Source organism: Larus michahellis, chromosome Z (assembly GCF_964199755.1).
Source record: "Larus michahellis chromosome Z, bLarMic1.1, whole genome shotgun sequence".
Lineage (NCBI taxonomy): Eukaryota > Metazoa > Chordata > Aves > Charadriiformes > Laridae > Larus > Larus michahellis.
In genome coordinates this window covers 14,632,935-14,657,887 of record NC_133930.1, presented here as the reverse complement: position 1 = coordinate 14,657,887, position 24,953 = coordinate 14,632,935, and the positions used below count along the sequence as shown (strand labels likewise).

The following is a 24,953-nucleotide window of genomic DNA, read 5'->3' as shown; positions in this document are numbered from 1 at the left end:
TTACTTATTTTTACAACACCAGGATTTTTAGCCTGGTACCATGGCCAAATTCTAATTGGAGCAATTACAGTCTACTTACTTAAATTCTCCATCTAAATCAGCAGGAAATGGCTTTCTCCCATTCCGAACAAATGACTGTTACTAGCATATCCTGTTAAACCTCTGCAAAAATTTAAAAGTGTCTCAAAATAATTCTATAACTTGGAATACAGCTATGCTATCATTCTGGAAATATGCCCAAATCAGAGTACAGCCTTGGAGAGGCCCAAGGCTGTACTTGTTTCAGGGACATAATTACAACATGATTAGTTTCCCTTTGGTACTGAAGGGAGAAATAGTTCTCCATTCCAAAGGAGAATCAACTGTAAATAACCTAAAATGTTGCAAATCCATCCAGCAAATTCTTTCAACAACCATCTCTATACCTGTTGCTTCAAGTGAGGAAAAGTGTCACAAGATGCTAGCACTCCATTGAGCTCTGTTAAAGATCTCATCACATTTTCTAATGGCACGTAGAAGAGGTTAGTAAATACACACTTTCTTACTACTGTCTTTTCATAGGTGTCATCCATTACCTTGAAAAATGCTTATGTCCTAGATTTAAAGCGGTCCACTCACTAACCCTGACATGACTGCTTTGGCTAGTCTCTTGTCCCCCTCCAATCAGATTTTGATTGCACTGATCACAATTCAAGTAGACAACTCTTCTCATTTTCTTCACTCCCCAAATTAATGCAAGTCTTTCATATAAAACGGAAAACTATAACAAGAAGAAAATACCAGAGGGAATTGATACCTAGTGTAGCTATCGTCCTTAAAAAATACTTCATATAGCAGTATTCCTTACACTACTACAAAACAAGCAGTGTAAAGTATTTGTGTAAATACTTATAAGCATATTGTGCCTTGTTAAGAACCATCACTTCTGTACTGAATGGAGGTGAATTATACTAAATGAATACGTTATTAAATCTAAAAATTTATTTGTTAATTGTAACTACCATCAGTATTAACACAGAATTTAATCAAACACATATTCTTTGCAATGGCTACCACAGACTTGAGTATATAAAATGAACTTACATAAATTCAGAGAAGAAAAGTAACTCAAATCAGAATTCGTGTATGTAATACAGTATCTATGGCTCTCCTCAAAAAACTTATGTTTAGTCTGTATCACATGTAAATTACAGGAATGTGCAATACTCAAAAACATTCAAAACATTCAGCAATTAACTGCTGTTATTCATTTTCCTATAAAAACACCAGTAAAGTATGAAAAATTCCCAGTAAAGATAATAATCACCAGCTACTCTTTCCATCCAATGATTATTCAGTAAAACACCCAGTGTGAGCTGGGCAGTCCTAGGCCAACCCTAGACTTAAAAGATGCTAACCTCATAGCATGCAATTTTGATAAATGCCTCTATTGACAGTCTCTCATAAGAAAGAAAAAACAACTGAACAAGGAAAGGCGGGAAAATAATGTTCCTATAACACAAACCACATCTAAAAGTCAGGCTTGAGAGACAGTGGAAAGCTACTAGGACAAAGCCAGTATTTTGATGCACACAAAGTTTTGATGTTACACAAAGTTCAGAGGACTTCAGATTACAGAACTGCAACTCCTATAAGTATTAAAGAAAAATTTGTGTCTTTCAGGGTCAAAAATAAAGATATTTGTGTTTTAAAGAAGTTACTTCAGCAACAAAATATGATAACAAAAGAGAGACAGTCTCACCGTACATCTGGAAACAAAACAAAAGAATTATTCAATGGAGCTTTCAATTTCTCCTTTCCCAGTTCTGCCCCCATGCATACCAACCACAGCCTCATGTACAAGCAAGAAAACGGAATCACCGAGTTCTCATAACAGCAACACCTGCCTTCCTTGGGGTTCACAGGATCATACTGTGATCACCAATCGATCAACAGGAAATCAGGAAAGCACAGCTGCTTCCTGATTCCCTTCACAGGAAAGAAACTAACTGAGTTCACGAGCAGCAGTAAGGGGAGGCTCTAGACCCCAAAGGCCTCTGGCATCCACGCTGACACAAAATCTTCCCAGTTATAAATTAACTGTTTAGACTGAAAACCCACAAGTCTCATATTTCTGCTGCTCTGCTTATTCTCAACCAAATCTATTCTAGACTGTTTTGTAACTATTGTCTTAAGTTCAGACAAACTTAAATCACAGCAGTCTGCAAGTTACCTTTCTGTCTGAAACTTTTCATTGGGTTTTTTAAACTCCAGTTTCCAGTAACTCCACTTTATTGAGACAGTTGTAGCATTATTCAAATACATATAAATACAAAATTAATACCACACTCTTGCTAGAAATTAAAACAGTCAGCCAGCAAACAAAGCAACTTCTGAGAAAGACAGGCTGAAGTAAAATCAGCTATTTCCACACGTTTTCCCTTTGGCATTCGAGAGAAGTTTACAGAACTAAAGCAAAAAATTCACTGAACAAGATGCCCACTGCCCTTTTGAGAGAGATAACAACTATATTCAGTGCTCAAAATCCATAAATATAACAGGCATACAAGCAATTAAACAAAACATTTTTAAAAATCCATATCTCATTGGCATATAACAGACATCAAGTTAAAGTAACAATCCAGTTGTTTTTTCCAAAATTATTTATATGCATAACAGACTGCATTTTACAGATTTCGATGCACAAAGTCCTACTAAGGTGCTACCATCTTTGATAGATGACAACAGAAAACAGTAAACAGCGTACTATAGCACACAGGGATTAAAAAAAAAAAAATAGATATTTTCTATTACTTTGCTGATAACCCCCTCTTCTCTTCATAAGATACCTCTACTACTAAAATGCTTACCCTGTTCTATGGAACACACATATCCCTTCCAAAAATATACAGTTTTACCACTTAAGAGATGTTATGCATCTTCCTGCAATTTCTCAATTATTAAATACTGCTGTTCTGCCACACTGCTATGCTATGTAAATGTGCTCAGCATTCAGTTACTTTCTCCTACAAATATGAATAAACGAAGGAGTCTGCGACAACTTGGCACTAATCTATAGTTTGAACGTTATTACATTGAGGAATCCATATAGCACTCACTAGTTGAGACAAAAGAGGTGATTATACCAGAAACTGGAACAGTGCTATGTATAGGTTTCTTGATTCATGTGGATCTAATAAAATTACTAAACTAAAATTACTCAACAAAACAAATGTCAAACGATGCCAGCCTTTCACTAATCACGCAATAAAACAGACATTGAATATTTAGTGTATTTCCATTATAGCTTACTTGACCATTGTGTTGAAATTTTCTTTGATGCAACTGAATAATTTTGCTAATTCGCTATAAGTAGGCAAGACTACTGCCAGGACTCTCAATCGAAAGGTATATAGATATTTTACAGAAAGTGACATCTCTAACAGACCGTGGAACCAGGGGAAAAGTTTTCCTAAATTTTAATCCAGTCTTACAAAAAAATTCTGGCCAAACCACAAGCTACTTGAATCAGTTTTCATTTGCAAAAGAAAACTCAAGTAATTTCTAGCATGAGTTACAAGAAAAATTTAGGTATATAAGATGAACAACCATTATTTAGCTAATCTGATAAGTGTGCTTTTTAAGCAAAATTCTCTATGATTTTCTCACACATGCAAAATTCCCTGAATTATTAGGAAGAACAATCTGGAGATACTCAGTTTAGAAATCAACTAAACAAAAAAACCCAAAAATTGTGATCACACAAGATTAGGCTAACTCTAAAAATGAGTTATGTCATTGCTTAAGAAGCTCCTATCGCTTATTTTGAGTAGTTTAAATTTATGTTTTAAAGTGCACAAGATGCAAGAGGAGAGATTTTATACGAAAAGAGCGGACAAACTGAATATCTAGTCAAAACTGAAAAGGAATTGACAAGAAACCCTTGAGACGCTGGGGTATTTGTTTTTTAGGATTAGGTTTATATTTGTGTAAAAGGACATACAGGTTTTTATCTGCTACCAAATGGTTCAAAACGGCATAAGTAAGGCTTTTTTTACAGGACTTCTATCATTGTTGCTAAAAAACATCATACAAAATCCACTGCCATAAAATATTAAATCCAGTAAGTTTTGAAGAATGAACATCAAACCATTAAACTTTTAACTAAATAGAGATTTGGCAATTGAATATCTGTGATACCCAAGTTAGGCTGTCAGGAGTTTTCTTGCTTTTAATACAGACAGAAAAGACAATCTATATTCACTCTAACAAACCAGTCTGGCACTTATTTAGGTTTAGAAAAAAACAAAACAAAACAAAACAAAAAGAAACCCTCAGTTACCACAGTTCATTTTCTCAGAACAGTTTTGGCACAATTGCTCTCCCTAGATTCAAGCCTACCTCTACCTCTTCTTGTAAAAAATTCTACATGTGCATTCAGAAACATATCATATAAAATATTTATATAAAACATTTATTTACGTAGTTCTTTAATAACGTAAAAACAAAGAGTAAACAATGTATACTAATTGATGGTGAATTTCCTTTGAGATTCACATCCATATTTTTTTTTTAAATCCTGGTACTTTTAAATTAAAACAATTATTTGCATTTGTTGAATGCTCATGAGAAAAAAAACACAAAAAACCCTGCATTTCAAACAACAGTCATACTTCACCTGCAAACTCAATCATAAAGGAAAGGGCATACTTACAAATTAGAGTCTACTCAAAGCGTTAAAACATTAGAGGAACAGAATACTTACGTTATCTTCCTCCTCAGTGTCATCATTGTCATTATCGTCATCGCTATCCTTGAACCCAGGCGGAAGTGGTGGCCCAATGAATTCATCATCTTCATCATCATCACCAGCATCCTCAGCTGGACCTTGAGCAGAACTCTGAGATTGCATGGAAGGACCAGTTAATTCTTCATCTGAGCTATCTTCGCTTTCACTACAGACTGTCTCTCTGCATGGAAAAATTTAAAATATTATTATTTCAAGAACATCAGCACTTCCATAGGAATTTCAGATAAAAGATGTAGAGCACTGTTGTAAAATTGTAAACACTGAAATTAGCAGCAAAACATAAACTAGTTTTCATTAACAGAGTGCAGGCCCACCATCATCTCAAGAGTATAAACAAAGCTTTAAAAAAAAGGAATACCATAGTGTCAGACAGTTCAAAAAACTGGACAAAATAAAACAAAGAAAAAGTTAGATGCATTGTAAAATCAACAGTACCACATCACTAGTATGGATTTCAATACTGCTTAGATGCCAACAGAATATATTGTTACAGAGTGCTTTCAAGATTCTGCTTCAAATTGCAGCTTGTGCAGATGCTCTGCACCTCTGTTGGCTGGGCGGAACTCAAAACAGTAATCGCCCAGGCTCACAACCAGAGTGCGAACATAAAGCATGGCACTTGCCTTATAATGCTGGTAAAGAACAACAGGGAATCAGGCACTTTCCACCAAATATTTGATACTGTCACAAATCTAGATTATAAAAGTTGCATTAAATTATCGTTTTGTTGTTTTCCAAACCAGTTGTGTGAACATATTATTTTTGGCATCGGAAAATTTCTGAAAAGTAGAGCTATTCAGTCCACATTCATTCAGTTTATTCAAAATAAACGTGCTCCCTCTGCTGGTAATTATCACGCAGGAGGTATTCTAACTGGCAGAAGGTGCAAAAGCGGTAAGAAAACTTTTCCTTTTAACTAGATACAGAGTATCATTGCAGTGATATCAGGCAGTGGAAAATAGATGTTCCTTTCAGATTCAGTGAGATAAGCTCAAATTGCAAGACTTCATTTGGGAGCTTACATTTTAAGAGTGTATATGTGAGTTTTTAAGTGAGCAGACTGCAAAAGATAGTTTAACAAAGGAAAAAAAGAAGACCACAGAGGTACTGGGGGTTTAAGCCAGGTTATCACTTAGAAACTATAATAAAAACACAAGAGCTTAAGAACATAATAAAGGATTAAGAAAATGTGTTCTAAACTATGTAATTGTGACAGAGAATGCAACCCCACTCAGCTCCCCAAACCAGCTGTAAACCAAGTGCATAGTAGGTTACACAGCAAATATTTGTGTTGGATAAGCAATTGAAATTCTATTTTAGGGAGAAATCAAAACAAACTGAAACCAACATGAATTAGGTCCTCAGAGATGTTAATGATGAGAAGGGTTTGCATGCCTGAATGCTTGTCTAATTTTTCCAACTATACTTACTAGCCTAATAAAAGATATTACCTCTACTTACAAACTTTGTTTTGCATAGTGATGAGAGACATTTAAAGACCTAGATCAGGATATGATTATCTAATAAATCTAACTCAAAGAAAAGGAGCTTCTGTTGCTCTACAATGTCCTTTTACCAAATCAATATCCTTTTACCAAATCAATATCCTTTTACCAAAAGGAAGCTTTTCCAGCATGTGAGGAGCAGGTTGGGACCTTCAAAGTTCTTCAAGTTAGGTATCCCCAATACTAACAACTTTACAATACTATGTGCAAAAGAGTTGAGTTTTAAGAGTCAATATGCATTCCCAGATCAGCAAACCATGGATCTTTACCCCAAATGCCAAACTATTTAACTAGTTTTGGAATGGAACTAAATATACATTGTATCTGCCAGTGAGAACAATGTATACAACATAATTATTCAAGGAGGCTTTTCCCATCCTGGAGTCCCAGATTTTCAGATCTTTCAGTAGACACCCAAGAACAATACCTAGCTTCCTTCCTCATTACCTATCCTTACAATTCCCTGATTTGCTAGGAAGGATAAATTGATGAAATCAAACATTTCAGTATTTTGAGAGGCAGTGTAATCACTCTGCATGTGAAATAGCCAGACCTGCAGTGCTATTTTTCACCACGCTCCAAGCTTGGCAGGGACAGCCAAGTATTCCACCTACAGCTACTGGTCTCCTCTGTCCTGACTGGAAGAAAGTCAAACATAAAAACACCCCAATGCAGCCAGACCAAAAGCCCATCCACCCTCCTGACAGCGACCAGGAGTGGTGCTGACAGAAAGGACAAAATAAGTGGTGTTTCCTTCAACTTTCAGCCTTGCCAGAGGCTGTAAAGAAAGAAGCAGCAGTTTGCCAGCCCATTTCCCAGGAATCAGAACAGTGTGAGGAACTGGGGTTTTTTTTGCTTTCCCTTACTATCTCCTCAGTAAGTGAAACAAGCTGTAAGAGGAAAAGAAGAAAGCTACATTAGAGCATGGATGGCTCACAGACAGGGGGAATAACAAAAAACAGAATCTGAGTTGTGTGAATATGCAGGCATATCGCCCCCACATGTGTTCACTCTCCACACATAATCCACTCTACTTTTTTTTCAAGTTTTTTTTTCTTTTTATATACTAGCAGATGCTTTCATTTCACATTAAGTAATTATTATACTTCTGCATAAATAGATAAGTACCATAACTATTGTAAACATTTCTCTACAGCAAAGTAGCTCAAAAGCAAAAAGAATCAGTAGCTGTTCTTCACATTTTTTTTGGAGTGACCAACCACTCTTCAATAATTAAAAAAAATCAGTTTGAGGGCTACTATGATAACTGAAAGTACTTAGAATTTTTAAAAAAGTAATATTCAGGAAAGTGTTGCCATTTTCAGAGAAGAGAACAAGCTATATATGTTAGATCAGTTTATAGTAACTAAAATCTACATTATAAAAAGAACTACTGAGTGTCCTATATTTCAGACTTAAATTGTCAGCAGTAGGATTATTCCTCTGAATTAAGGCTGAGTCACAATGGCACGTCTCCTTTACTAGCATCCTGGTTTTAGCACTACGTACTAAGCTACCTATCAGATTTTACAAGGAAATATAAAACTTCCAGGAGAGCTTTTCATGTCATGCCCTCCCTTCTCAATGCTTGTTAAGAAAACAAAAAAGGAAAAAAAAAAAAGAAAAAAAAAAAGAAATATTAGTATCAGCAGAACTCTGGTAAAGTAAAGTACAGAAGTTCCTCCTCATGTTGAGATGGAACTTCCTATGTTCAAGTTTGTGCCCGTTACCTCTTGTCCTGTCACTGCGCACTACTGAAAAAAGACTGGCCCCATCCTCCTGACACCCACCCTTTAAGTATTTATAATCATCAATAAGATCCCCCTTCAGTCATCTTTTTTCCAGACTGAAAACGTCCCTCAGCCTTTCTTCATAAGAGAAGTGTTCCAATCCCCTAATCATCTTCATGGCCCTTTGCTGCACCCTTTCCAGCAGTTCCCTGTCGCTCTTGAACCGGGGAGCCCAGAACTGGACACAGTACTCCAGGTGCAGCCTCACCAAGGCAGAGTAGAGGGGGAGGATGACCTGCCTCGACCTGCTGGCCACATTCTTCTTGATACACCCCAGGATGCCATTGGCCTTCTTGGCCACAAGGGCACATTGCTGGCTCATGGTCATCCTGTTGCCCACCAGGACTGACAAGTCTCTTTCCACGGAGCTGCTCTCCAGCAGGTCAGCCCCCAACCTGTACTGGTGCATGGGGTTATTCCCCCACAGGTGCAGCACCCTACACTTGCCCTTATTGAATTTCATAAGGTTCTTCTCCACCCAATTCTCCAGCCTGTCCAGGTCTCTCTGTATGGTGGCACAGCCTTCTAGTGTGTCAGTCACCCTGCCCAGCTTTGTGTCATCAGCAAACTTGCTGGGGGTGCACTCTATCCCTTCATCCAGGTCATTGATAGGTCACAGGTATTGAACAGGACTGGACCCAGTCTTTATACTGAAGTCACCCATACACAGTACAGAATCACGTTACATTTAAATTCTTATGATCCCTCATTATTTCACCACATAGGTATCTAAGACCATCAGAAGCAAATGGGAGCACAGAATATTTTCCCCTCATGCACCAGAGATAACACAGAATCTATAGGGTAGTATATTGTGCCATCAGTTATTTCAGTGAGAGTGCACAGCTCATTTGAGTTTTCCATAGAGCAACAGGCAAAAAGTAAGTTTTATAACAGAAGATTTTCACAGTCTGAAACACTAAAGTTTGTCGATAATAACCTACCACATATATACTCTATCAGCCCCTAAAATACATACACGTAGGTCTACTAGAGTCTATTAGACTCTAATCTAGTCTACTAGAGTCTGGACTATTAGATACAGAAGCTTAAAAATTTACAGTGCACTGATCTCCACAACCCCTGCCATGCAATGGCGTTGTATGGTGCCCATTACTTTTGATTTCCCAGCATTTCAGAATTCAGACTGTCAAAGCAGCAGCATTTATTGTTTGTCAATACCAAACAAACATTGGCAAGTTTGTGAATAAATTTCAGACTGAAGTTAAAAAAAAATACTTTCTCAACCCCATCACTACTCCATACAATGTGCGTACAGAGGCTCTTCACCTACTTTGCTTTCTTTTTCAGGAGGCATGAACAAGTATATTCTATCTACAGGTGGGAACAATAGCTGCTTATTAAGTCAGCAGATGTAGTCATTATATTTGCCCTAGTATTTTAAAAAATACCCACAGATAACGTTGTCATCGTTATTTTTTTTTAAAAAGTATGCCAAATGGGATTAGGGAGGAGACTGCAACATTAACTATTAAATAAACATAATGTCAATATTTACAAATATTGACACATCTTTAAGAAAGCATGGATTAAAAAATTAAAAATTAGTATTTCCACTGAAATACTTCAGATAATGTAGACATCTTCGCACAAGTTGAATGACATTCATGCTCTCAAAAAAAACCCAAAAAACCAAAATTCTTCAGATAAGTAAGCCATTACATGGAATCTCTCACCACATCTAAGTACCTTTGGGTTGACGTGGACCCAGCTCCTGTTGCACTGGATGCTGAAGCTGAAGGATCAGTGGCTTGACTTCTAAACTCTTTTTCAGCCTGCTCTTCCTTCTCTCTTTCACGAGCCTCTGAATACGGAGAGCACATAAATCACAAATAATTAAGACTTTTAGAAAATAGTAAAATCAGAGGCTTGCTGATGACAGTAAAACAATTTTCTTCATTTTCAGACCTATGTATTTAAAAAGTTAACAGCAAAATAGATTACTTCTCCATATACACTTCTGTTGCAATGATCACTCAGAGAAACAAAATGTCACAAGGAAAACGCAATCACCTTCCAGTTGTTAATTTGTACACACTATCAAACATAAGCTGATCATATAAGGAAGCTGATATTTCAATACTGAAACAGTATGATTGTTTCAGAGAGTTCTTGAAGTTTTCATAGCGCAGGGAACTCAATTAGTACATGAGTATACACAGTTGTATAAATAAGTGAATTCTAAATATGAGTTATAGAAAATAAATACAAAGAGTTGTTTGTATTAAGAGTTTGTTGCCACTTCACTTACTGAAAAAGCATCCCTGTGGAACAGCGCAACAAAAATCAAAGTAAACGGAATCTCCCATTTCAAAATAAGAATGGTAAGATTATGATAGGGTGACAGATACATTTACTCTGTCTCTGAAAGTGCTCAAATAATTCCATTTAGGCAGAAAAAAGTCACTTTCTTTCTATACACAAAACATCACTTTCTTTTTTTGCTCACTATTAACTAAACTAAAAAGAAAAACATGTTTTGCAGCAAAGCTAGGAAACCCTTTGCTCTGAAGAGAGACACGAACACCTGCAAAATACAGAAACAGGAAACATATTTTGATCTAAGTTCTTTTTATCCACAGTTCAGGTAGTGGAGAAGACATTTCCAAAAGTTATCATAGGTATCCCAAAAAGCTAAAAGTCAACAGTGTATCTTAAGAAATCTGAAAATAAAATGCTCACATTACCCTACCCCAAAAAAAAGCTGTAAAACCTTTTTGATCACTATATTCTGAAAAACAAAATTCATTTCTAAGTTAAACAGATGAATTACATACAAAGCTTTGTAATTTTTCATTAAATGATCAACCTTATAAACAAGAAAATACCTTGTGCTTCCTTTATGGATATGGGCCTAGAAACCTTGCGGGGGGCAGGTGCGAGGGAGGGCACACATTCAAGGTGCAATTCAAGATGTCTTGCCTTAAAAATATTATATTTTTGTAATCACTTAGGGGATTTCCCTCCTATACTAAAACATGGTGTAAGGAAATGATCTCTCACAAGGAATGATAGCTCAATCAGAACCAGTATTAAATATGAAAAGGTTTCCAATATGGAAACACATTGTTGCGTTTAGATTCAGTCAACACAAAAAAATGGTGCAAATCAAGTTTTGGAATCCCTTGTATATTTGAATTTCACAGTGTCTTAAAGTCCACAAAATCAACGAGCCTCCACAGAGGTCTGGTCTTATGGTTCAGCACAGCATCAAAGCAATAGAAACAAACAACATTGTAATTATCTCATTCTTTCATACAGATTTGCTTTCTTTGTGATAAGGTGCTTCAAGTCTACTAAATTCATAAACTGCAATACTTTAGAGGGCGGGTTAAGTGTAATCTAGTAGGACAGAAGCTGCTCATCCATGATGGTATCACATGAGAAAAACAAAAAAAAAAACCAAACCCCACACATTCTGCACAAACTGTCCAAGCAGAGGGAGAAAGCATGGGCATTTGGCTTGGCAAAGCGGTTTCTAAAGCACGTGAGTGTCTCCAAGGACCTTTTTTGGAATGGTGTTTGCTTGGCTACAGGCAGCATGAGAGACAATTTTCTCCATCTCCCACCCTCATACCACCACCTTGAAAATTTACCCAGCCCCAGCACAGCAGGAAAGAGAGACAAATTTGTGGGCTGCTACATAACCTGCTGTTCGGTACAAGACACACATTTCATCCTTGTTATTCTGTTCTCTTTAGATTACGGCTGTCTGTACCAACTTCTCTTCCAAAATAAATACACAGTTAAGTAAAAGAACAAAGGAAGTAGTCATATGTTGGAATTCACCTTCTTCCTGTGTCTGTAAGCTACGCCTTGCAACAAGAACTTTGCACGTGCACACTACTCTTACATACTCAGACAACGTCCACAAATTAATAACTTTACTATTTACCAAGCGCAAAGCTGCCTTCCTTGAAAAAAAGTGCAATTGTTTGTTGTTCCCTAGACAGGCAGTCTGAGACACTTTGAACATAACCCCAAGACGGAAAAGCAAAACACGGTTTAAGATGCATTAACCCATATCTTACCCAAGACCTTCCTGCTCCTCTCCACTGCAGTTCTTCTCGTCTGCTCAAACATGGCTTCGAGGTCGAAAGTCCGGGCTTTTTTCCCTGAAAATGAAGAAAAAGGAGACTGGAACACAGACCCACCTTGGCCACAGGCACTCCGGCGCTCCAGGCCGGGGCGGGGAGGATTGACGGACGGGTCACGGACACACGGACAGCCACGATCGCTTCGTTCCCACCTCCAAACCCCCAACAGCCTGCCTTCCCGAGCCCTCCCCCACCGAGGGCCGCCAGCCCCCGTGCCCCTCAGCCGGCCTCCCGCTGCCCCCCGGCCCGCAGCGCAACGCACCGAAGCCGGAGAAGCCCATGGTGGCCGCCAGCTCCGGGTCGGGTCCCCCCAGCATCTCGGCGTCTGCAAGGAGGAAAAAAAACCACGGGGATCAGCCGGGGACGCGGGACGGGCTCGGTCGAGCGCCGCCCGCACCGCACCGCCGCTCACCGCCCTCCGCTGCCGGCTCCATGCTGCGGCTGCCCCGGAACCACAACAGGCGCCGGCAGGAAGTGGCCGGGGCGCCCGTCCGCCAGCGCCGCCCCGCGGCCGGGACCGGGACCGGGACCGAGCCCTTCGCGTGTCCACCGCCGGCTTCGGGCGGCAGCCGCCCGCCTTGTGCCCGCCTCCCCTCGCTGCTCGCTAAGCCCCGAGTAGATAGATCTGCATGGAGTCACAGAACATCGCGAGTTGGAAGGGCCTCATCAGGATCATCAGGTCCAACTCCCTGCTCCTCGCAGGACCACCTGAAACTAAACCACATCACTAAGAGCATCATGCAGACGCTCCTTCAACTCTGACAGGCTTGGGGCCCTGACCACTTCCCTAGGTAGCCTGTTCCAGGGACCAACCATCCTTCCAGTGAAGAACCTCCTGATGTCCAACCTGAACTTCCCCTGGCACAGCTCCATTCCGTGCCCTCGTGTCCTGTCACAGGTCCCCAGAGAGAGGAGGTCAGCACCTCCCGCTCCGCTGCTTGCCATGAAGAAGGTGCAGGCTGCCGTGAGGGCACCCCTCAGCCGCCTCTGCTCCAAGCTGAACAAGCCCAGTGGCCTCGAGGCCTTTCACCGTCTTGCTCGCCCTCCTCTGCACACACTTGAGTAGTTTGATAGCTTGATGTCCCTCTTACATTGGGGCACCCAAAACCACACACACAACTCAATGTGGGGCTGCACCTGTGCGGGACAGTCACCCGGCCGGCTGTGTTCTACTGGGTGCCCCCCAAGACACAGTTGGTTCTTCGGGCGACCAGGGCATGCTGTTGACTCATACTCAACTTGCCATCAACCCATAAAACCCACACCTCTCCCTATTGGCAGCTCTCCAACCCCTCATCCCTCAATCTGTACGTATAATCAGGATTTCCCTGTCCCAGGTGGGGAATCCTGCACTTGCTCGTTAAATTTCATATGGCTGGTGTTCACCCAGCTCTCTAGTCTATGCAGATCTCTCTGTAAGGCCTCTCTATCCTCAAGGAATCCACAGCTCTTCCTAGTTTACTACCAACAAACTCACTTTCCTGCATCCAGATCATTTATAAAAACATTACAGAGCACCGGCCCTAAAATCAAACCCTGGGGAACCCCACCGGTGACTGGCAGCAGCTTCTCAATCCTGAAAAGACACAGGGGTAATTCCCTGCTGCGCCACGTAAACCCTGCAGGGTTTGGGGTGCAACTTCAGATTCTGTTTGGAAAATGGAGCAGGGGGACGGCGGGAATTTCCTTTCTTGGGCCAGGTGCCTCTCCCGTAGACAAAGCTCTCCAGAACGGGCGCAGGACCCGTCCAACAGCACGGAGTTGGTGCAGTCAGGGCAGCAAATACGAGTCACAGCCCCATTCCTTGAAGCCCAAGTTTCACACAGCCCGGGGGCTTCCTACGGCAGTTTGTGCCCTTGAGGCCCGTGACAACGACCACGCCAGGCCCTCGGGTGGCCCACAGTGATGGTGCTGGGGCACCGCTGCACCGGCGCGGCCGCCCCTGCCCGCCCGGCTTCCGCAGCTGCGCCCCGGACCCGGACTCCCGCCTCAGACAGGCTCAGCTCGACCCTTCGCCGGAAGCGCCAACCGGCGCGGCGGAACGACGTCACGGCGCAAGGCCTGCCGGGATTTGGCGGGTGGCGGCGCGGCGGGCGACGAGCTCGCGCCTTCTGGCCTTACGCGGAGCCGCCCATCGTCCCGGGCCCCAGACCCGCCGGCCCTGTCCCCGGTGTCATCCCTGCCACGTCCTATCGCCATGCCCGCCGCCATGAGCCCCGTGGCGCCCACCGCGCAGGAGGTGCTGGAGATCGCGGGCCGCATCATCGACCGTCAGATCCAGGATGATCGCTGCTACCCGGACCTGTCCGAGCTGCTGGCCGTGCCCGCGCCTGGTGAGGAGCGCTCGGTGGCCCGCTGCCTCCTGTCGCCTCCTCAGCTGCCCCCGTGCCCCCGCCGCACCGCCACCCTCAGCGGGGCGGCCTTGGCCGGCCACGCGTGAGGCTCTCTGTGGGGGCACGACCCCCTCCCCTCGGCGGCTGCCTCCCTGGGCAGGCCCCGGGGACAGCGGTTGCTGGGCCTGCCTTCTGAGAGAGGGTGGCAGGGCTGAGTCTGGCGGCTTCGCAAGGGAGGGGTGGGGGAGGTGGTGTCGTGTAGTGGACGCTGTGGTGCCTGGGTGAAAGTTGTGGATGAGGGATCCCTCCATGAAAGGGGGAGCGCTTCGGGGAATGGGCTTGGGTTGGCTCCTCGACCCGTTGCCCTTAAGAAGGTGAAGAAAATGGCACTTGTTTTCCGTTCTGCCAATTGGAAGTTTCTTGTGGAATGCTTTTAGGATCACTAACTGCCCAGCACCATCCTTAAGTTATAAGCAGCCTGAAAATCTATTTTAAGCCTGTTTGAGTGACATTCATTTGTCTATAGCTGTATATCACATGTAATTATAATTTAAAGTATACATCGTCTCAAACTTTTGTTTTCTTCTGCTTAAAACATGAAGAGAGCATTTCCTGCTTCATTGGTGCCAACTGTCTGGCAAAGTGGTCTGTGAAGAGGCACCGTAGACCTGGTCACCTAATAGGTCACCTAATTAATATATATCCAGCAGGTGTCAGGATACAAGCAAAGATTATCTGTTTTCTGTTATGATACAATATGATGTGCGTGGATAAAGTGTAACTGCCTTAGCAGTGTCATGGGTACGCATCACATAAAATAATGAGAATATGTGGGTATTTTAACTTGATACTGGGAGCTCAGATCAGCTTTTCTAGGTAAGCGCTATGTTCCTGTCTTGTTCACATGGCATATTTAATGTCTGGCCATACTGTGAAAAAAGGGATGGAGAGTATCACAGTAAAAGTGGGGTCCAGATGAGTTGTTGTTAGAGTTTGTTTTCAAATCTCTTTGCTCATATCTGATTTGAGGTTTAGATTTATTGCTTATGATCCTGCTCCTACAGAAAGTTCTGCTCACACATATCCTGTGAGTGGTGGTATTTATATGCTTAAAGTCTCTGCAGTGTCAAGGCGTTTTTTTCTACATAGTCTGAAAACCTCTATTCATCTAAAGTAAAATGGGTAATGCAATTAGTCTTAATTTAATTTTCATGGATTAGGAAACAATCAGGCAAAGAGAGAGACAGAGAATATAAACCTTTCTATAAATTTCTCATGCTTTATAAAAAGTCTAATCTTTTTTGTTGTTCTTAATTGCAGGTAGCCCTACTGTTTCTGGTATGTCAGATATGGATTATCCTTTGCAAGGACCAGGTTTGCTATCAATACCTAATCTTCCAGAGATCAGCTCAGTCCGCAGAGTCCCACTTCCCCCAGAGCTAGTGGAGCAATTTGGACGTATCCTTATGAAAACTAATGTGTTATGATGTGTAAGTCATAATATTAAAACCAATGTTTTTTCTTTTATAATGTTCTTCACCAATCTTTCTGTCAGATTCCCAGTAACGAGCTTTGATATTGTTCATGTTCCCTTTGTAAGGCTCCAAGTGGTAACAAGGTCCATTTAGTGTGGAGTTGCTGGTGGAATTAGTGTCTGTATGAAGAACTTTGAATGTTTATGGTACATAGTTTGTGTACCACTGTATATAAAGTAATAATTTTTTTTTTTTTAAATTTGCCAAAGGAGCTTTTGCCTTTGCTAACCAAAGCGCATTTAGTCCTTACATCATCAGTGCTTCAGATATGCAGTGCAATTGTATGATGGGAGTGTTTCCAGAAATCAGCAGAGCTTGGCTGACCATCGACAGTGACATTTTTATATGGAACTATGAAGACGGGTACGTAGCGGACGCATTCCTGATGATATTTTATTGGTATGAAATAATTGCAGTAGTGTTAGATTGTTTACTGGTAGCACAGCGCTGTGCTATTCAGTTTAACTTGCCTTGATTCCTTGTAGCTTTTACTAAAACTTTTGAATAATAAGTGTAAGTAGTATTGTTGCCAAATCTAGAGATGAAAGAAAAGAAAGTGCTTTTGCTTAGGGTTAGACATATCCTACAGTTTTGCTGAATTTATGCTGGGGCTTTGCTTATGCCAAAAAAGTAGAAAAAAATTATTCTTATTGCCTAACTTTTCTAAGCAGATTTAGTAAGTACTCTGATGCATGTACAGTGTGTAGTCATTCCCATAAAGGTAAATAATGCAGCATTAGTGCTGCAAAGTATTGTGATTGAAGCTCTCCTGCCTAGCTTATTTTAAGAGTGCACAAAACTGAAAATAATTTCATTATATTTTCAAATGGCAGTGATATGTTTGTAATTTGCAGGTTTGCTTCTTTATTCGCCTATATAGTAAGAATTCTTTCAGTAACAATTGCTTTATACATACTGTTGCATTTCCTAAGAAGATTAAAGTTCAGATTGTGGCTCCGATAGCTCCAATCCATACATTTGTGTTGTATCACAGTGTATTAAATACATTTCTCAAATAAAACAGCACTGCATGGTGTTAATCGTAACGTGGTGGGGAGGAGGTTGGGAATTCCTTATTTAGATAATTTTCATGGGGAAAAAAAATCATACCAGTTCCTCCCTCTTGATTTTAATCAGCATTGCAGATGCTGCATTGTGTAATTCAGAGCAGACTATATGAATTAACAAAATCCAAAAATATAAAATACTGCAGTTGGGTTTTAGATTTGAAACTCAGCTATAGAGGCACCAACGAGCTCGAATGATTACCTGTACAGTTTTGCTGTGAAACTTCCCGGTCATACCATTCTGCTGGACCTGCTTTCATCCAAAGCAAAAGATGGAGATGGCCTCAGAGTATTACAATAAGTAATAATATTTTTTAAATATACGGAATCTGATTTTATTTACTTTGTTATTGTGTGATACTTTGTTATTATGTGATACTTTGTGACAATCAGGTTGGGTTATTGTGGTTTTTTTTTAATTGTTTGTTGACAGGGGAGATCTGGCTTATTTTGATGGCCTTAGTGAAACTATTCTTGCGGTGGGTCTTGTAAAGCCAAAGGCAGGTAAGGAACATATGACAGTGACTAGATTTAGGCAGTTACTGAACCTTCTATGTATGTTTTTTTTACACATACGTATGTGAAAATCTGTGGGGTTTGTGTGTGCAAAATATGTATATTGTGCATATATGCATACACAAGATGCATGGGTTTGTTTCTTTTTTAGAAACTTGAAACTGTTTACAAGCCAAAAGTAATGTAAAGTTTAAAAATTATTTACACTGATAAGCTTGCATTTTTTTGCCACACCATACTGTACCATTTGTACTTTTTATAAATTTACACATTCAAGTGATAACTTCTATGGGAACCTGATTTCTAGCCCTCTCCGTTCTTTTCATAGCTACTGCTTAGATAATATTGAAGTCAAACTTGAAAGACTTGGGTCTTTTCAGCCTGGAAAAAAGATAACTGAGGGGGGATCTTACCAATGCTTATAAATACTTAAAGGGTGGGTGTCAGGAGGATGGGACCAGGCTCTTTTTAGTGGTGCCCAGTGACAGGACAAGAGGTAACAGGCACAAACTTGGACATAGGAAGTTCCATCTCAACGTGAGGAGGAACTTCTTTCCTTTGAGGGTGGCAGAGCTCTGGAACAGGCTGCCCAGAGAGGTGACTCCACCCAGAGAGGTGGTGTCTCCGTGTCTGGAGACATTCAAAACCCACCTGGTCGCGTTCCTGTGTAACCTGCTCTAGGTGACCCTGCTCTGGCAAGGGGTTTGGACTAGACGATTTCCAGAGGTCCCTTCCAACCCCTACCATTCTGTGAATTCACTGTAGGGTTGGATTTAATATAAGCATGCGTATAAGAAAAATACCGTTTTAAAGATCCTGTGTTTCATGAACTGAAAGCTGAACTGTTGACTGATATTCCCTTCTAATTCTAGAGTTTCACGGATCATTAAGTCTTAAATACGATTATTCCCTCTAATGAGTCAATTTGTCTTTGCAATGGATACATTGGATACATCATAGTGATCTGAGAGGTTGGCTGCAAACTAAAATTTCTTTTTCTCCCCTTCTTTAGGCATCTTCCAGCCTCATGTACGACACTTACTTGTTCTGGCTACCCCTGTGGATATTGTGATCTTAGGGCTCAGTTGTTCTAATATACAAGCAGGTAATTCTCTTTTCTCCCCTCATTCTCTGTTGTGCATTAACAAGCATATGTGGCTGTTTCATTAGTAGCCATTTAAACTATTTAAAAAAAAAAAAAAAAGAAAAGCAAGACCATGTGCTAAGTGCCTTGCTAATTTTTGGATCATATTATGGACAGGGGAAGTAATTTTTATCGGGTGTGCACTCCTGGATTCACATAGGAGCATTGAGTTGTATTACTCACCTGTTTAGCATAAAAAGAGCTTTTGAAACAGGTGCTTATGTTAATTAAACAGCATGTTGGAGGGGGAGAGAAGAAGTAGGCATGGATCTTGGATCTGTTGAATACATTAACCTGGTTGTCACTGGTATTCCAACCACAGAAATTAATACTCTGATACCATTTTTTTTTTTAATGGCATACATATAATAGAGAAAATACAGAATTGTTTGGAGAAAGTGAGAGGCTTACAATCTTTTGTCTTTCTATGCTATCTTGGTGTAAAAGAGCAAAAATTAGAAATCTGTGGTTTAGACTTTGACATTTAGAGGAGATGACAATGTACAGAAATGAAAAACATTGCATTTCCTTACTTGGAAACTTATACAGAGAATTTACTTTAATTTTTTTAAAAACAGGAAATTTGTTGTTTTGCAGTTCACTTTGGAGAGTAGCTATTCCAGCATGTGTTTAGTAATTTTAAAATCCGCTGTAATTTTTCCTGTTTTCCAAAATGCTTCTTATCACAGATCTGTAATATCTATTAGAACAAATTAAAAACTAAAGATGATTTATTTATTCATTTAAGGTACTGGATCGCTCAATGACAGTATGTCTGGTGGAATGCAGCTGCTACCAGACCCTCTCTATTCGCTCCCTACTGACAATACTTACATTCTGGCAATAACATCCACTGATAACGGGCGTATCTTTTTGGCTGGGAAAGATGGCTGCTTATATGAAGTAGCGTACCAGGTGACTATAGGTTTTACACATGGGCATTTTTCATTGTTTTATGGTTGTGGGATCTAGGCACTAAGAGCTCTAAAACATGTCAGGTTTGCTGTCTTTTTTTCTTCTGTAATGTTGTATGCAACTCTGATATATTAATGTAAATACATTTTCTTTGAAGAAGTAGTAATTATATGAGGAATAGCAACACAGCTTTTTTCAACTTCAAAAATAAAATTGTGATATCCTGCACCCTTTTTTATGTCAAGTTTTCCTTTTAATGATCACCTGTTTGTTTCAATTGAATAGTACATACTTTTTCAATTAAATCAATGTAGTTAGATTTTTACTTGGTTTCATACTTGTCCTGTTAACCAATTTTTCCATATAACTAGTAGTTTGGTTTTTGGGTTTTAGTTTTTTTTTAATGCTGTATTTATTTTCAATTGTAGGCTGAAGCAGGCTGGTTTAGCCAGCGCTGTAGAAAAATTAATCATTCAAAGAGCGCGCTATCTTTCCTTATTCCCTCCTTGCTACAGTTCACATTCTCAGAGGATGGTAAGTACTGATGTTAAAAACTTACCCAATAATTTAACGTAATCTTTTAAATAATACTGTAAAGAAGTTCGTTTCCTGAATAGTTTCCTCATTCAGAGCATTTATTTATGGTCAATGAAACTTGCAGTAGTTGATTATTATAAAAATCAGGTCACTTATTTGTGTGTCTAGCTCAGGATATGCATACCAATGCCTGGAAAGTTTGATATTTATGACTAAAGTTAGTTTTCTGAAGTACAAAAATAATGTGCTTAGTAGAATCACTGCAAGCAGTAGAATCTTTAAGTAAATAATTTTACCCTGTTTCACTGTTCAGTGAAAAATTAATTTGAAATTATTATACAATTTTTTGCCCTTCTTTTTTTTGTAGTTTACTACTAATTGTGTGAAATTGATTGCTGTTTTAAATGGCTTCTGATAGGAGTCCTGTGTGGGACTCCTGCAGTTTTTGTTAACTTACAATTAATTATTTTATAGTTATTTTGTCTTGTTTTCAACTTGTTTTCACCAAATCCAGTGTTGATTGGCTTGTTCTCTCTTTTTTGTCCCCCTCCCCAGATCCTGTGGTTCAAATTGCCATTGATAACTCTCGAAATATCTTACACACCCGCTCAGAAAAAGGAGTGCTGCAAGTATGTGACTTCTTCTGACTGTTTGCTATGTTACTAATGTATATATAACTCTTTAAGTTTTCCTTAATACCTGGGAATTCTCTGTAGTTATGTCAGGATGTTATTCCAGTTTATCTTTTTGTAACAAAAGTGTGTGCTGAAGACCTAAAAAACTTCCTTCTGAGGAAAGAGTAGCCTTTTGATCTTTCCCTCAGTTACATGGAAACATAAGGATGAAATAAAAATAGAGTTTGAGTTGCTGCTTGATAGGTGAGGCTGTATTAATTAATTCAACCATAAATCACTAAGCTGTGTTACTGAATTGCAGGTTTACGATTTGGGACAAGATGGTCAAGGAATGACCAGGGTTACTTCTCTTTCACAAAATGCTATAGTTTCTGCTGCTGGGAGCATTGCCAGGTATATTTATGACAATTACAGAGTAAGAGGCTTCCTTTAAGGCCAATAGTTTCATGCTATATTTTTGAAGAATGTTGTTTGCTTAATTCTCTGAATTGAGAGTGTATGTTTTTTTTGTATTTTGTTTTTTTAGAACAATAGATCGTTCTGTATTTAAGCCTATTGTTCAAATAGCAGTGATTGAAAATTCTGAATCCATAGACTGTCAACTACTAGCAATCACACATGCAGGTAAGAAAGCAATGCTAGTCCCCGCTCCTTGTAAACAGATAAATGTCATCTGCACAGTTTAGCAAAATTGTGACCTTTTTTTTTATCTTTTGTTCAGGTGTCAGACTGTATTTCAGTACTTCACCATTTAAGCATCCAACAGCTCGTCCCTCCATGTTAACCTTGGTTCACGTCCGCTTGCCGCCTGGCTTTTCAGCTTCTTCTAATGTGGAGAAGCCCGCAAAGGTTCACAGAGCTCTTTATAGCAAAGGTAAGCAGTGGAAAACAGTTCAGGTGAAATTGATTATTTTTTTGTGACAATCACTATCACGTTGTTTTTACATTGGAGAGTTTGAAGCAGTGAAAATAACTGAAGAACTAAGCATGGCTTCTGTGTGTTAATGGGAGAGGTTTTGGAAGTGGAAGGTAGTCATATTTTTCAGAATTTAGTTCTTGTGCTGTGTTTGAGCAGTTCATGTGTTGATCAACAGTTTTTTCTTCTAAGCTCACCATAAAGCAGATTTAATGTGTTCAAATGCGCCTACATGTCTCTAGTGATGTGTGATTAGCTCTTGAAAGCAGGGTATAGAATAGGCTTCTTACCTATTTAGTGCCTCTTATGCTGAGTTTAGTGTATGCTGACTGTTATTTATTTTTTAGCTTGTTTAGCTACTGATGCCATATAAGATGCCAAACAGCTGCCACATGGCTCTAGCTTTATATCATTTCTGATTGTAGTCTGAGTTTTTTAAAGTGTTGCAGAAGTGCAGGGCTGGGGGTGGTGGTGGGGAAATACCTCTATGTTGCTGACCCTTCTGGTCATACATAATAATTTTTATCCTCGAAGTCATTTCCTTATGTTTTTTCATCCATAATCTGTTTAAACATCTCACTTTTGAGGGATGTTCTACCTATTTTAGGCTTATTTCTGTTTGTACCTGTTAGAGTAGATGGCAAATGGTGTTGAAAGTGACCTGAAGAACTCTATGACGTACAAACTCAGGAGATACTATTTGCTGTTCCAATTGTATGTTTAGGACTTAAAGATTGCTTTTTACTAAATAAGGAATGAATTAATGGATTTGCATCTAATGCATGATTATGACTTCTAATACAAACCATATTGGTGTTCTTGATAGGGGTCCTGCTGATGACAGCTTCAGAAAATGAGGATAATGACATCTTGTGGTGTATCAATCACGATTCGTTCCCTTTTCAAAAGCCAATGATGGAAACACAGGTACTAAAGCAAACTTTTAGACAATTTTGATGGAATTTAGATATTATTTTTTCCTTTCTGATAACAGATACTTGAATAATACTATCTGCAAGAAATGGGTAGTTCACAGAAAACCTCATGAGGAGTTTGGAAACACTTAAAAAGCTACTAATCAATATGCTTCAAAGAAAAAAAAAAATAGTAGGCAGTTTTGTTGGTGAATGGGAACTGATCTCTGACTAGGAAATCCTAATTCAGCCATGCTTTCTAGCTTGTTGCAAGCTATGTGTCAAAAGCAATTGCCTTGACTTCTAAGACTTGACTTCTAATTAGCATATTCAAAACCACAGTTGTCTATAGCATGCTGCGTATTGTGCACAAGCGTAGGAAGACATTTCTCACAGTATATAGTGGTGTTTGTTGAGGATAAAATTTCACAAAGGTCGTTTAAAATGTAGATGCTAGAGGCTTTGGGTTTCTTTATTTAAACTGGTATGCCACATCTTCATTAAATTTCAGACATGATTAACCTCTTCATTGTTTCACATGTTTTTTTCTGATTTTCCTAGTTGCTACATAAGTGGGTTTGTAAGAGGGGTTTGGAGGGGGTTAGTTGCCTTATGCAACATTTCATGTATTCCAGCTCTGAAGGAAGTCCGAAGTCTTCTGCTGAAGTACATGAGTGACATGTCAAAAATAGTATTATTGGAGGAGCAGTGGTAGAGTTGGAGTGAATGGAGAGACTGTAAAGTTTCGAAGTCAGGTTTTAATTTATCTACTGCTTTAGTAACTAAAGAGGAGCTTTATAATTACTCCAGATCCCTTCCCTGCAAAAACTTACACGTAAATATCCCAAGTGCTGACTTCCTTTTTTTTTCCACCAAGGCATTCAATAGTAACAGACAGCTGGGTTTCCCAACCGAAATGGCAGCTTATTCTTGAGCAGCAGTTCTTCCTTGTTAGCATACGTGGGTTTTCTGAAATGTCTTCACTACCATATATTTTCTTGAGTTATATCTGAAGTACTGCTGCCAGCTGTCTTGTAAACCTTCATGATTCAGTTGCAGCATTTTTTGATTCTTTAAGAAATAATTTAAATTCATGATACCTTTGGTACTTAGTTCTGTATAGTTAGCAGATTGTTGCTGTTTATATTTTAGCAGCATTAAAAGATCCCATTTTGCAAGTTGTTTTACATTAAAATACAAAACGCTATCCCTGTCCCCCAAAAGATGCAATATATTATTCCCTGTCTCCCAAAAGCAACAGTATGTATAGCTGTAAATTTGGTGGTAACCTTCTGTTAGACAGTATAAGAACTTGCTTATTTTCTTTGGGTTTTCTTGTGTCAAGAGTAGATTCTATTCTGTGTAATTTTAAATGGTAAATAGTAAAATATCACCATGGATGTACAAAATCCATGTCTGTTACCAGACTTTGAATAATATCCGTCCCTTGTTCAGATGACCACCCGTATTGATGGACATTCCTGGGCTCTTTCTGCTATTGATGAATTTAAAGTTCAGAAGATTGTAACACCGCTCAATAAAGACATTATTCCAATAACTGATTCACCTGTTGTTGTGCAGCAACATATGCTGCCACCTAAGAAGTTTGTTCTGCTTTCAGCTCAGGTGAGTATTATTTTTCGTAATATAGGAAATCAGAAGTGTAAGTATAAAGTTGCAAGGTTGATCCAAACCTGTAAATGTTTATTAATTTTTTGTATGTTTTAAGGATTCTATTTTGAACATTAAAAGGAATAAGGAAGAAGATTGCTTAAACCATCTGTACATATTTTAAATTTACTCAAAGCTATTGGGCCAGCTTCTCTTGTACAGTGCATTAATAGTTTTTGTTGGTCTCCAGAGACCCTTGCACATACAGATCATCTGAGAAGCTCTTTTAACCTTGGTTGTACTCATGATTATATGAAATTGAAACAGACACTGGCTGCCCAGAAAATACATTTTGAGTAAATATTGTTGGCAATTGAGATTTGAATATATAATTTCTTCTTTGTCATAGAAGTCCTAAAGGGGTTTTTTGAAAGGGTTTAAAAAAAACCACACAAAAGGAAAAAAGAAATTAACTTCCTTGTTTCTCTTTTTTGATTACATTTAGCAATATTTTAGGGCACTTGGTATTTTAACCAGTAGGCAATTAAAAAAAAATTTAATCGTTAATGTCTTGCAACCTCTAGACTCAACCTGCATTTGTTTAATTGCAACTGTTTTGTTAAAGAAA

General features: G+C 39.4%; 2 protein-coding genes across 3 annotated transcripts in view; one reads left to right on the top strand and one right to left on the bottom strand.

The window, feature by feature from the left end:
• WDR70 (WD repeat domain 70) overlaps window positions 1–12,821 on the bottom strand; it is a 138,364-nt gene extending 125,543 nt beyond the window's left edge. Inside the window, exons 1-5 of one of the 2 annotated variants that reach the window (XM_074569772.1) lie at window positions 12,615–12,821; window positions 12,465–12,527; window positions 12,137–12,220; window positions 9,795–9,909; window positions 4,745–4,949 (exon numbers count right to left, since the gene is read on the bottom strand). In XM_074569772.1, coding sequence (XP_074425873.1) covers window positions 4,745–4,949; window positions 9,795–9,909; window positions 12,137–12,220; window positions 12,465–12,527; window positions 12,615–12,636 — 489 coding nt within the window. In that variant the 5' untranslated portion in view covers window positions 12,637–12,821. The remainder of the gene's footprint in view (window positions 1–4,744; window positions 4,950–9,794; window positions 9,910–12,136; window positions 12,221–12,464; window positions 12,528–12,614) is intronic. The other variant, XM_074569771.1, reaches the window with a different exon arrangement.
• Window positions 12,822–14,259: 1,438 nt separating this feature from the next.
• NUP155 (nucleoporin 155) overlaps window positions 14,260–24,953 on the top strand; it is a 33,837-nt gene continuing 23,143 nt past the window's right edge. Inside the window, exons 1-13 of the mRNA XM_074570199.1 lie at window positions 14,260–14,535; window positions 15,856–15,993; window positions 16,337–16,433; window positions 17,571–17,641; window positions 18,666–18,758; window positions 19,546–19,712; window positions 20,141–20,246; window positions 20,805–20,878; window positions 21,186–21,277; window positions 21,411–21,508; window positions 21,606–21,758; window positions 22,627–22,727; window positions 24,170–24,340. Of these exons, the coding sequence (XP_074426300.1) occupies window positions 14,400–14,535; window positions 15,856–15,993; window positions 16,337–16,433; window positions 17,571–17,641; window positions 18,666–18,758; window positions 19,546–19,712; window positions 20,141–20,246; window positions 20,805–20,878; window positions 21,186–21,277; window positions 21,411–21,508; window positions 21,606–21,758; window positions 22,627–22,727; window positions 24,170–24,340 (1,497 nt within the window). The 5' untranslated portion in view covers window positions 14,260–14,399. The remainder of the gene's footprint in view (window positions 14,536–15,855; window positions 15,994–16,336; window positions 16,434–17,570; window positions 17,642–18,665; window positions 18,759–19,545; window positions 19,713–20,140; window positions 20,247–20,804; window positions 20,879–21,185; window positions 21,278–21,410; window positions 21,509–21,605; window positions 21,759–22,626; window positions 22,728–24,169; window positions 24,341–24,953) is intronic.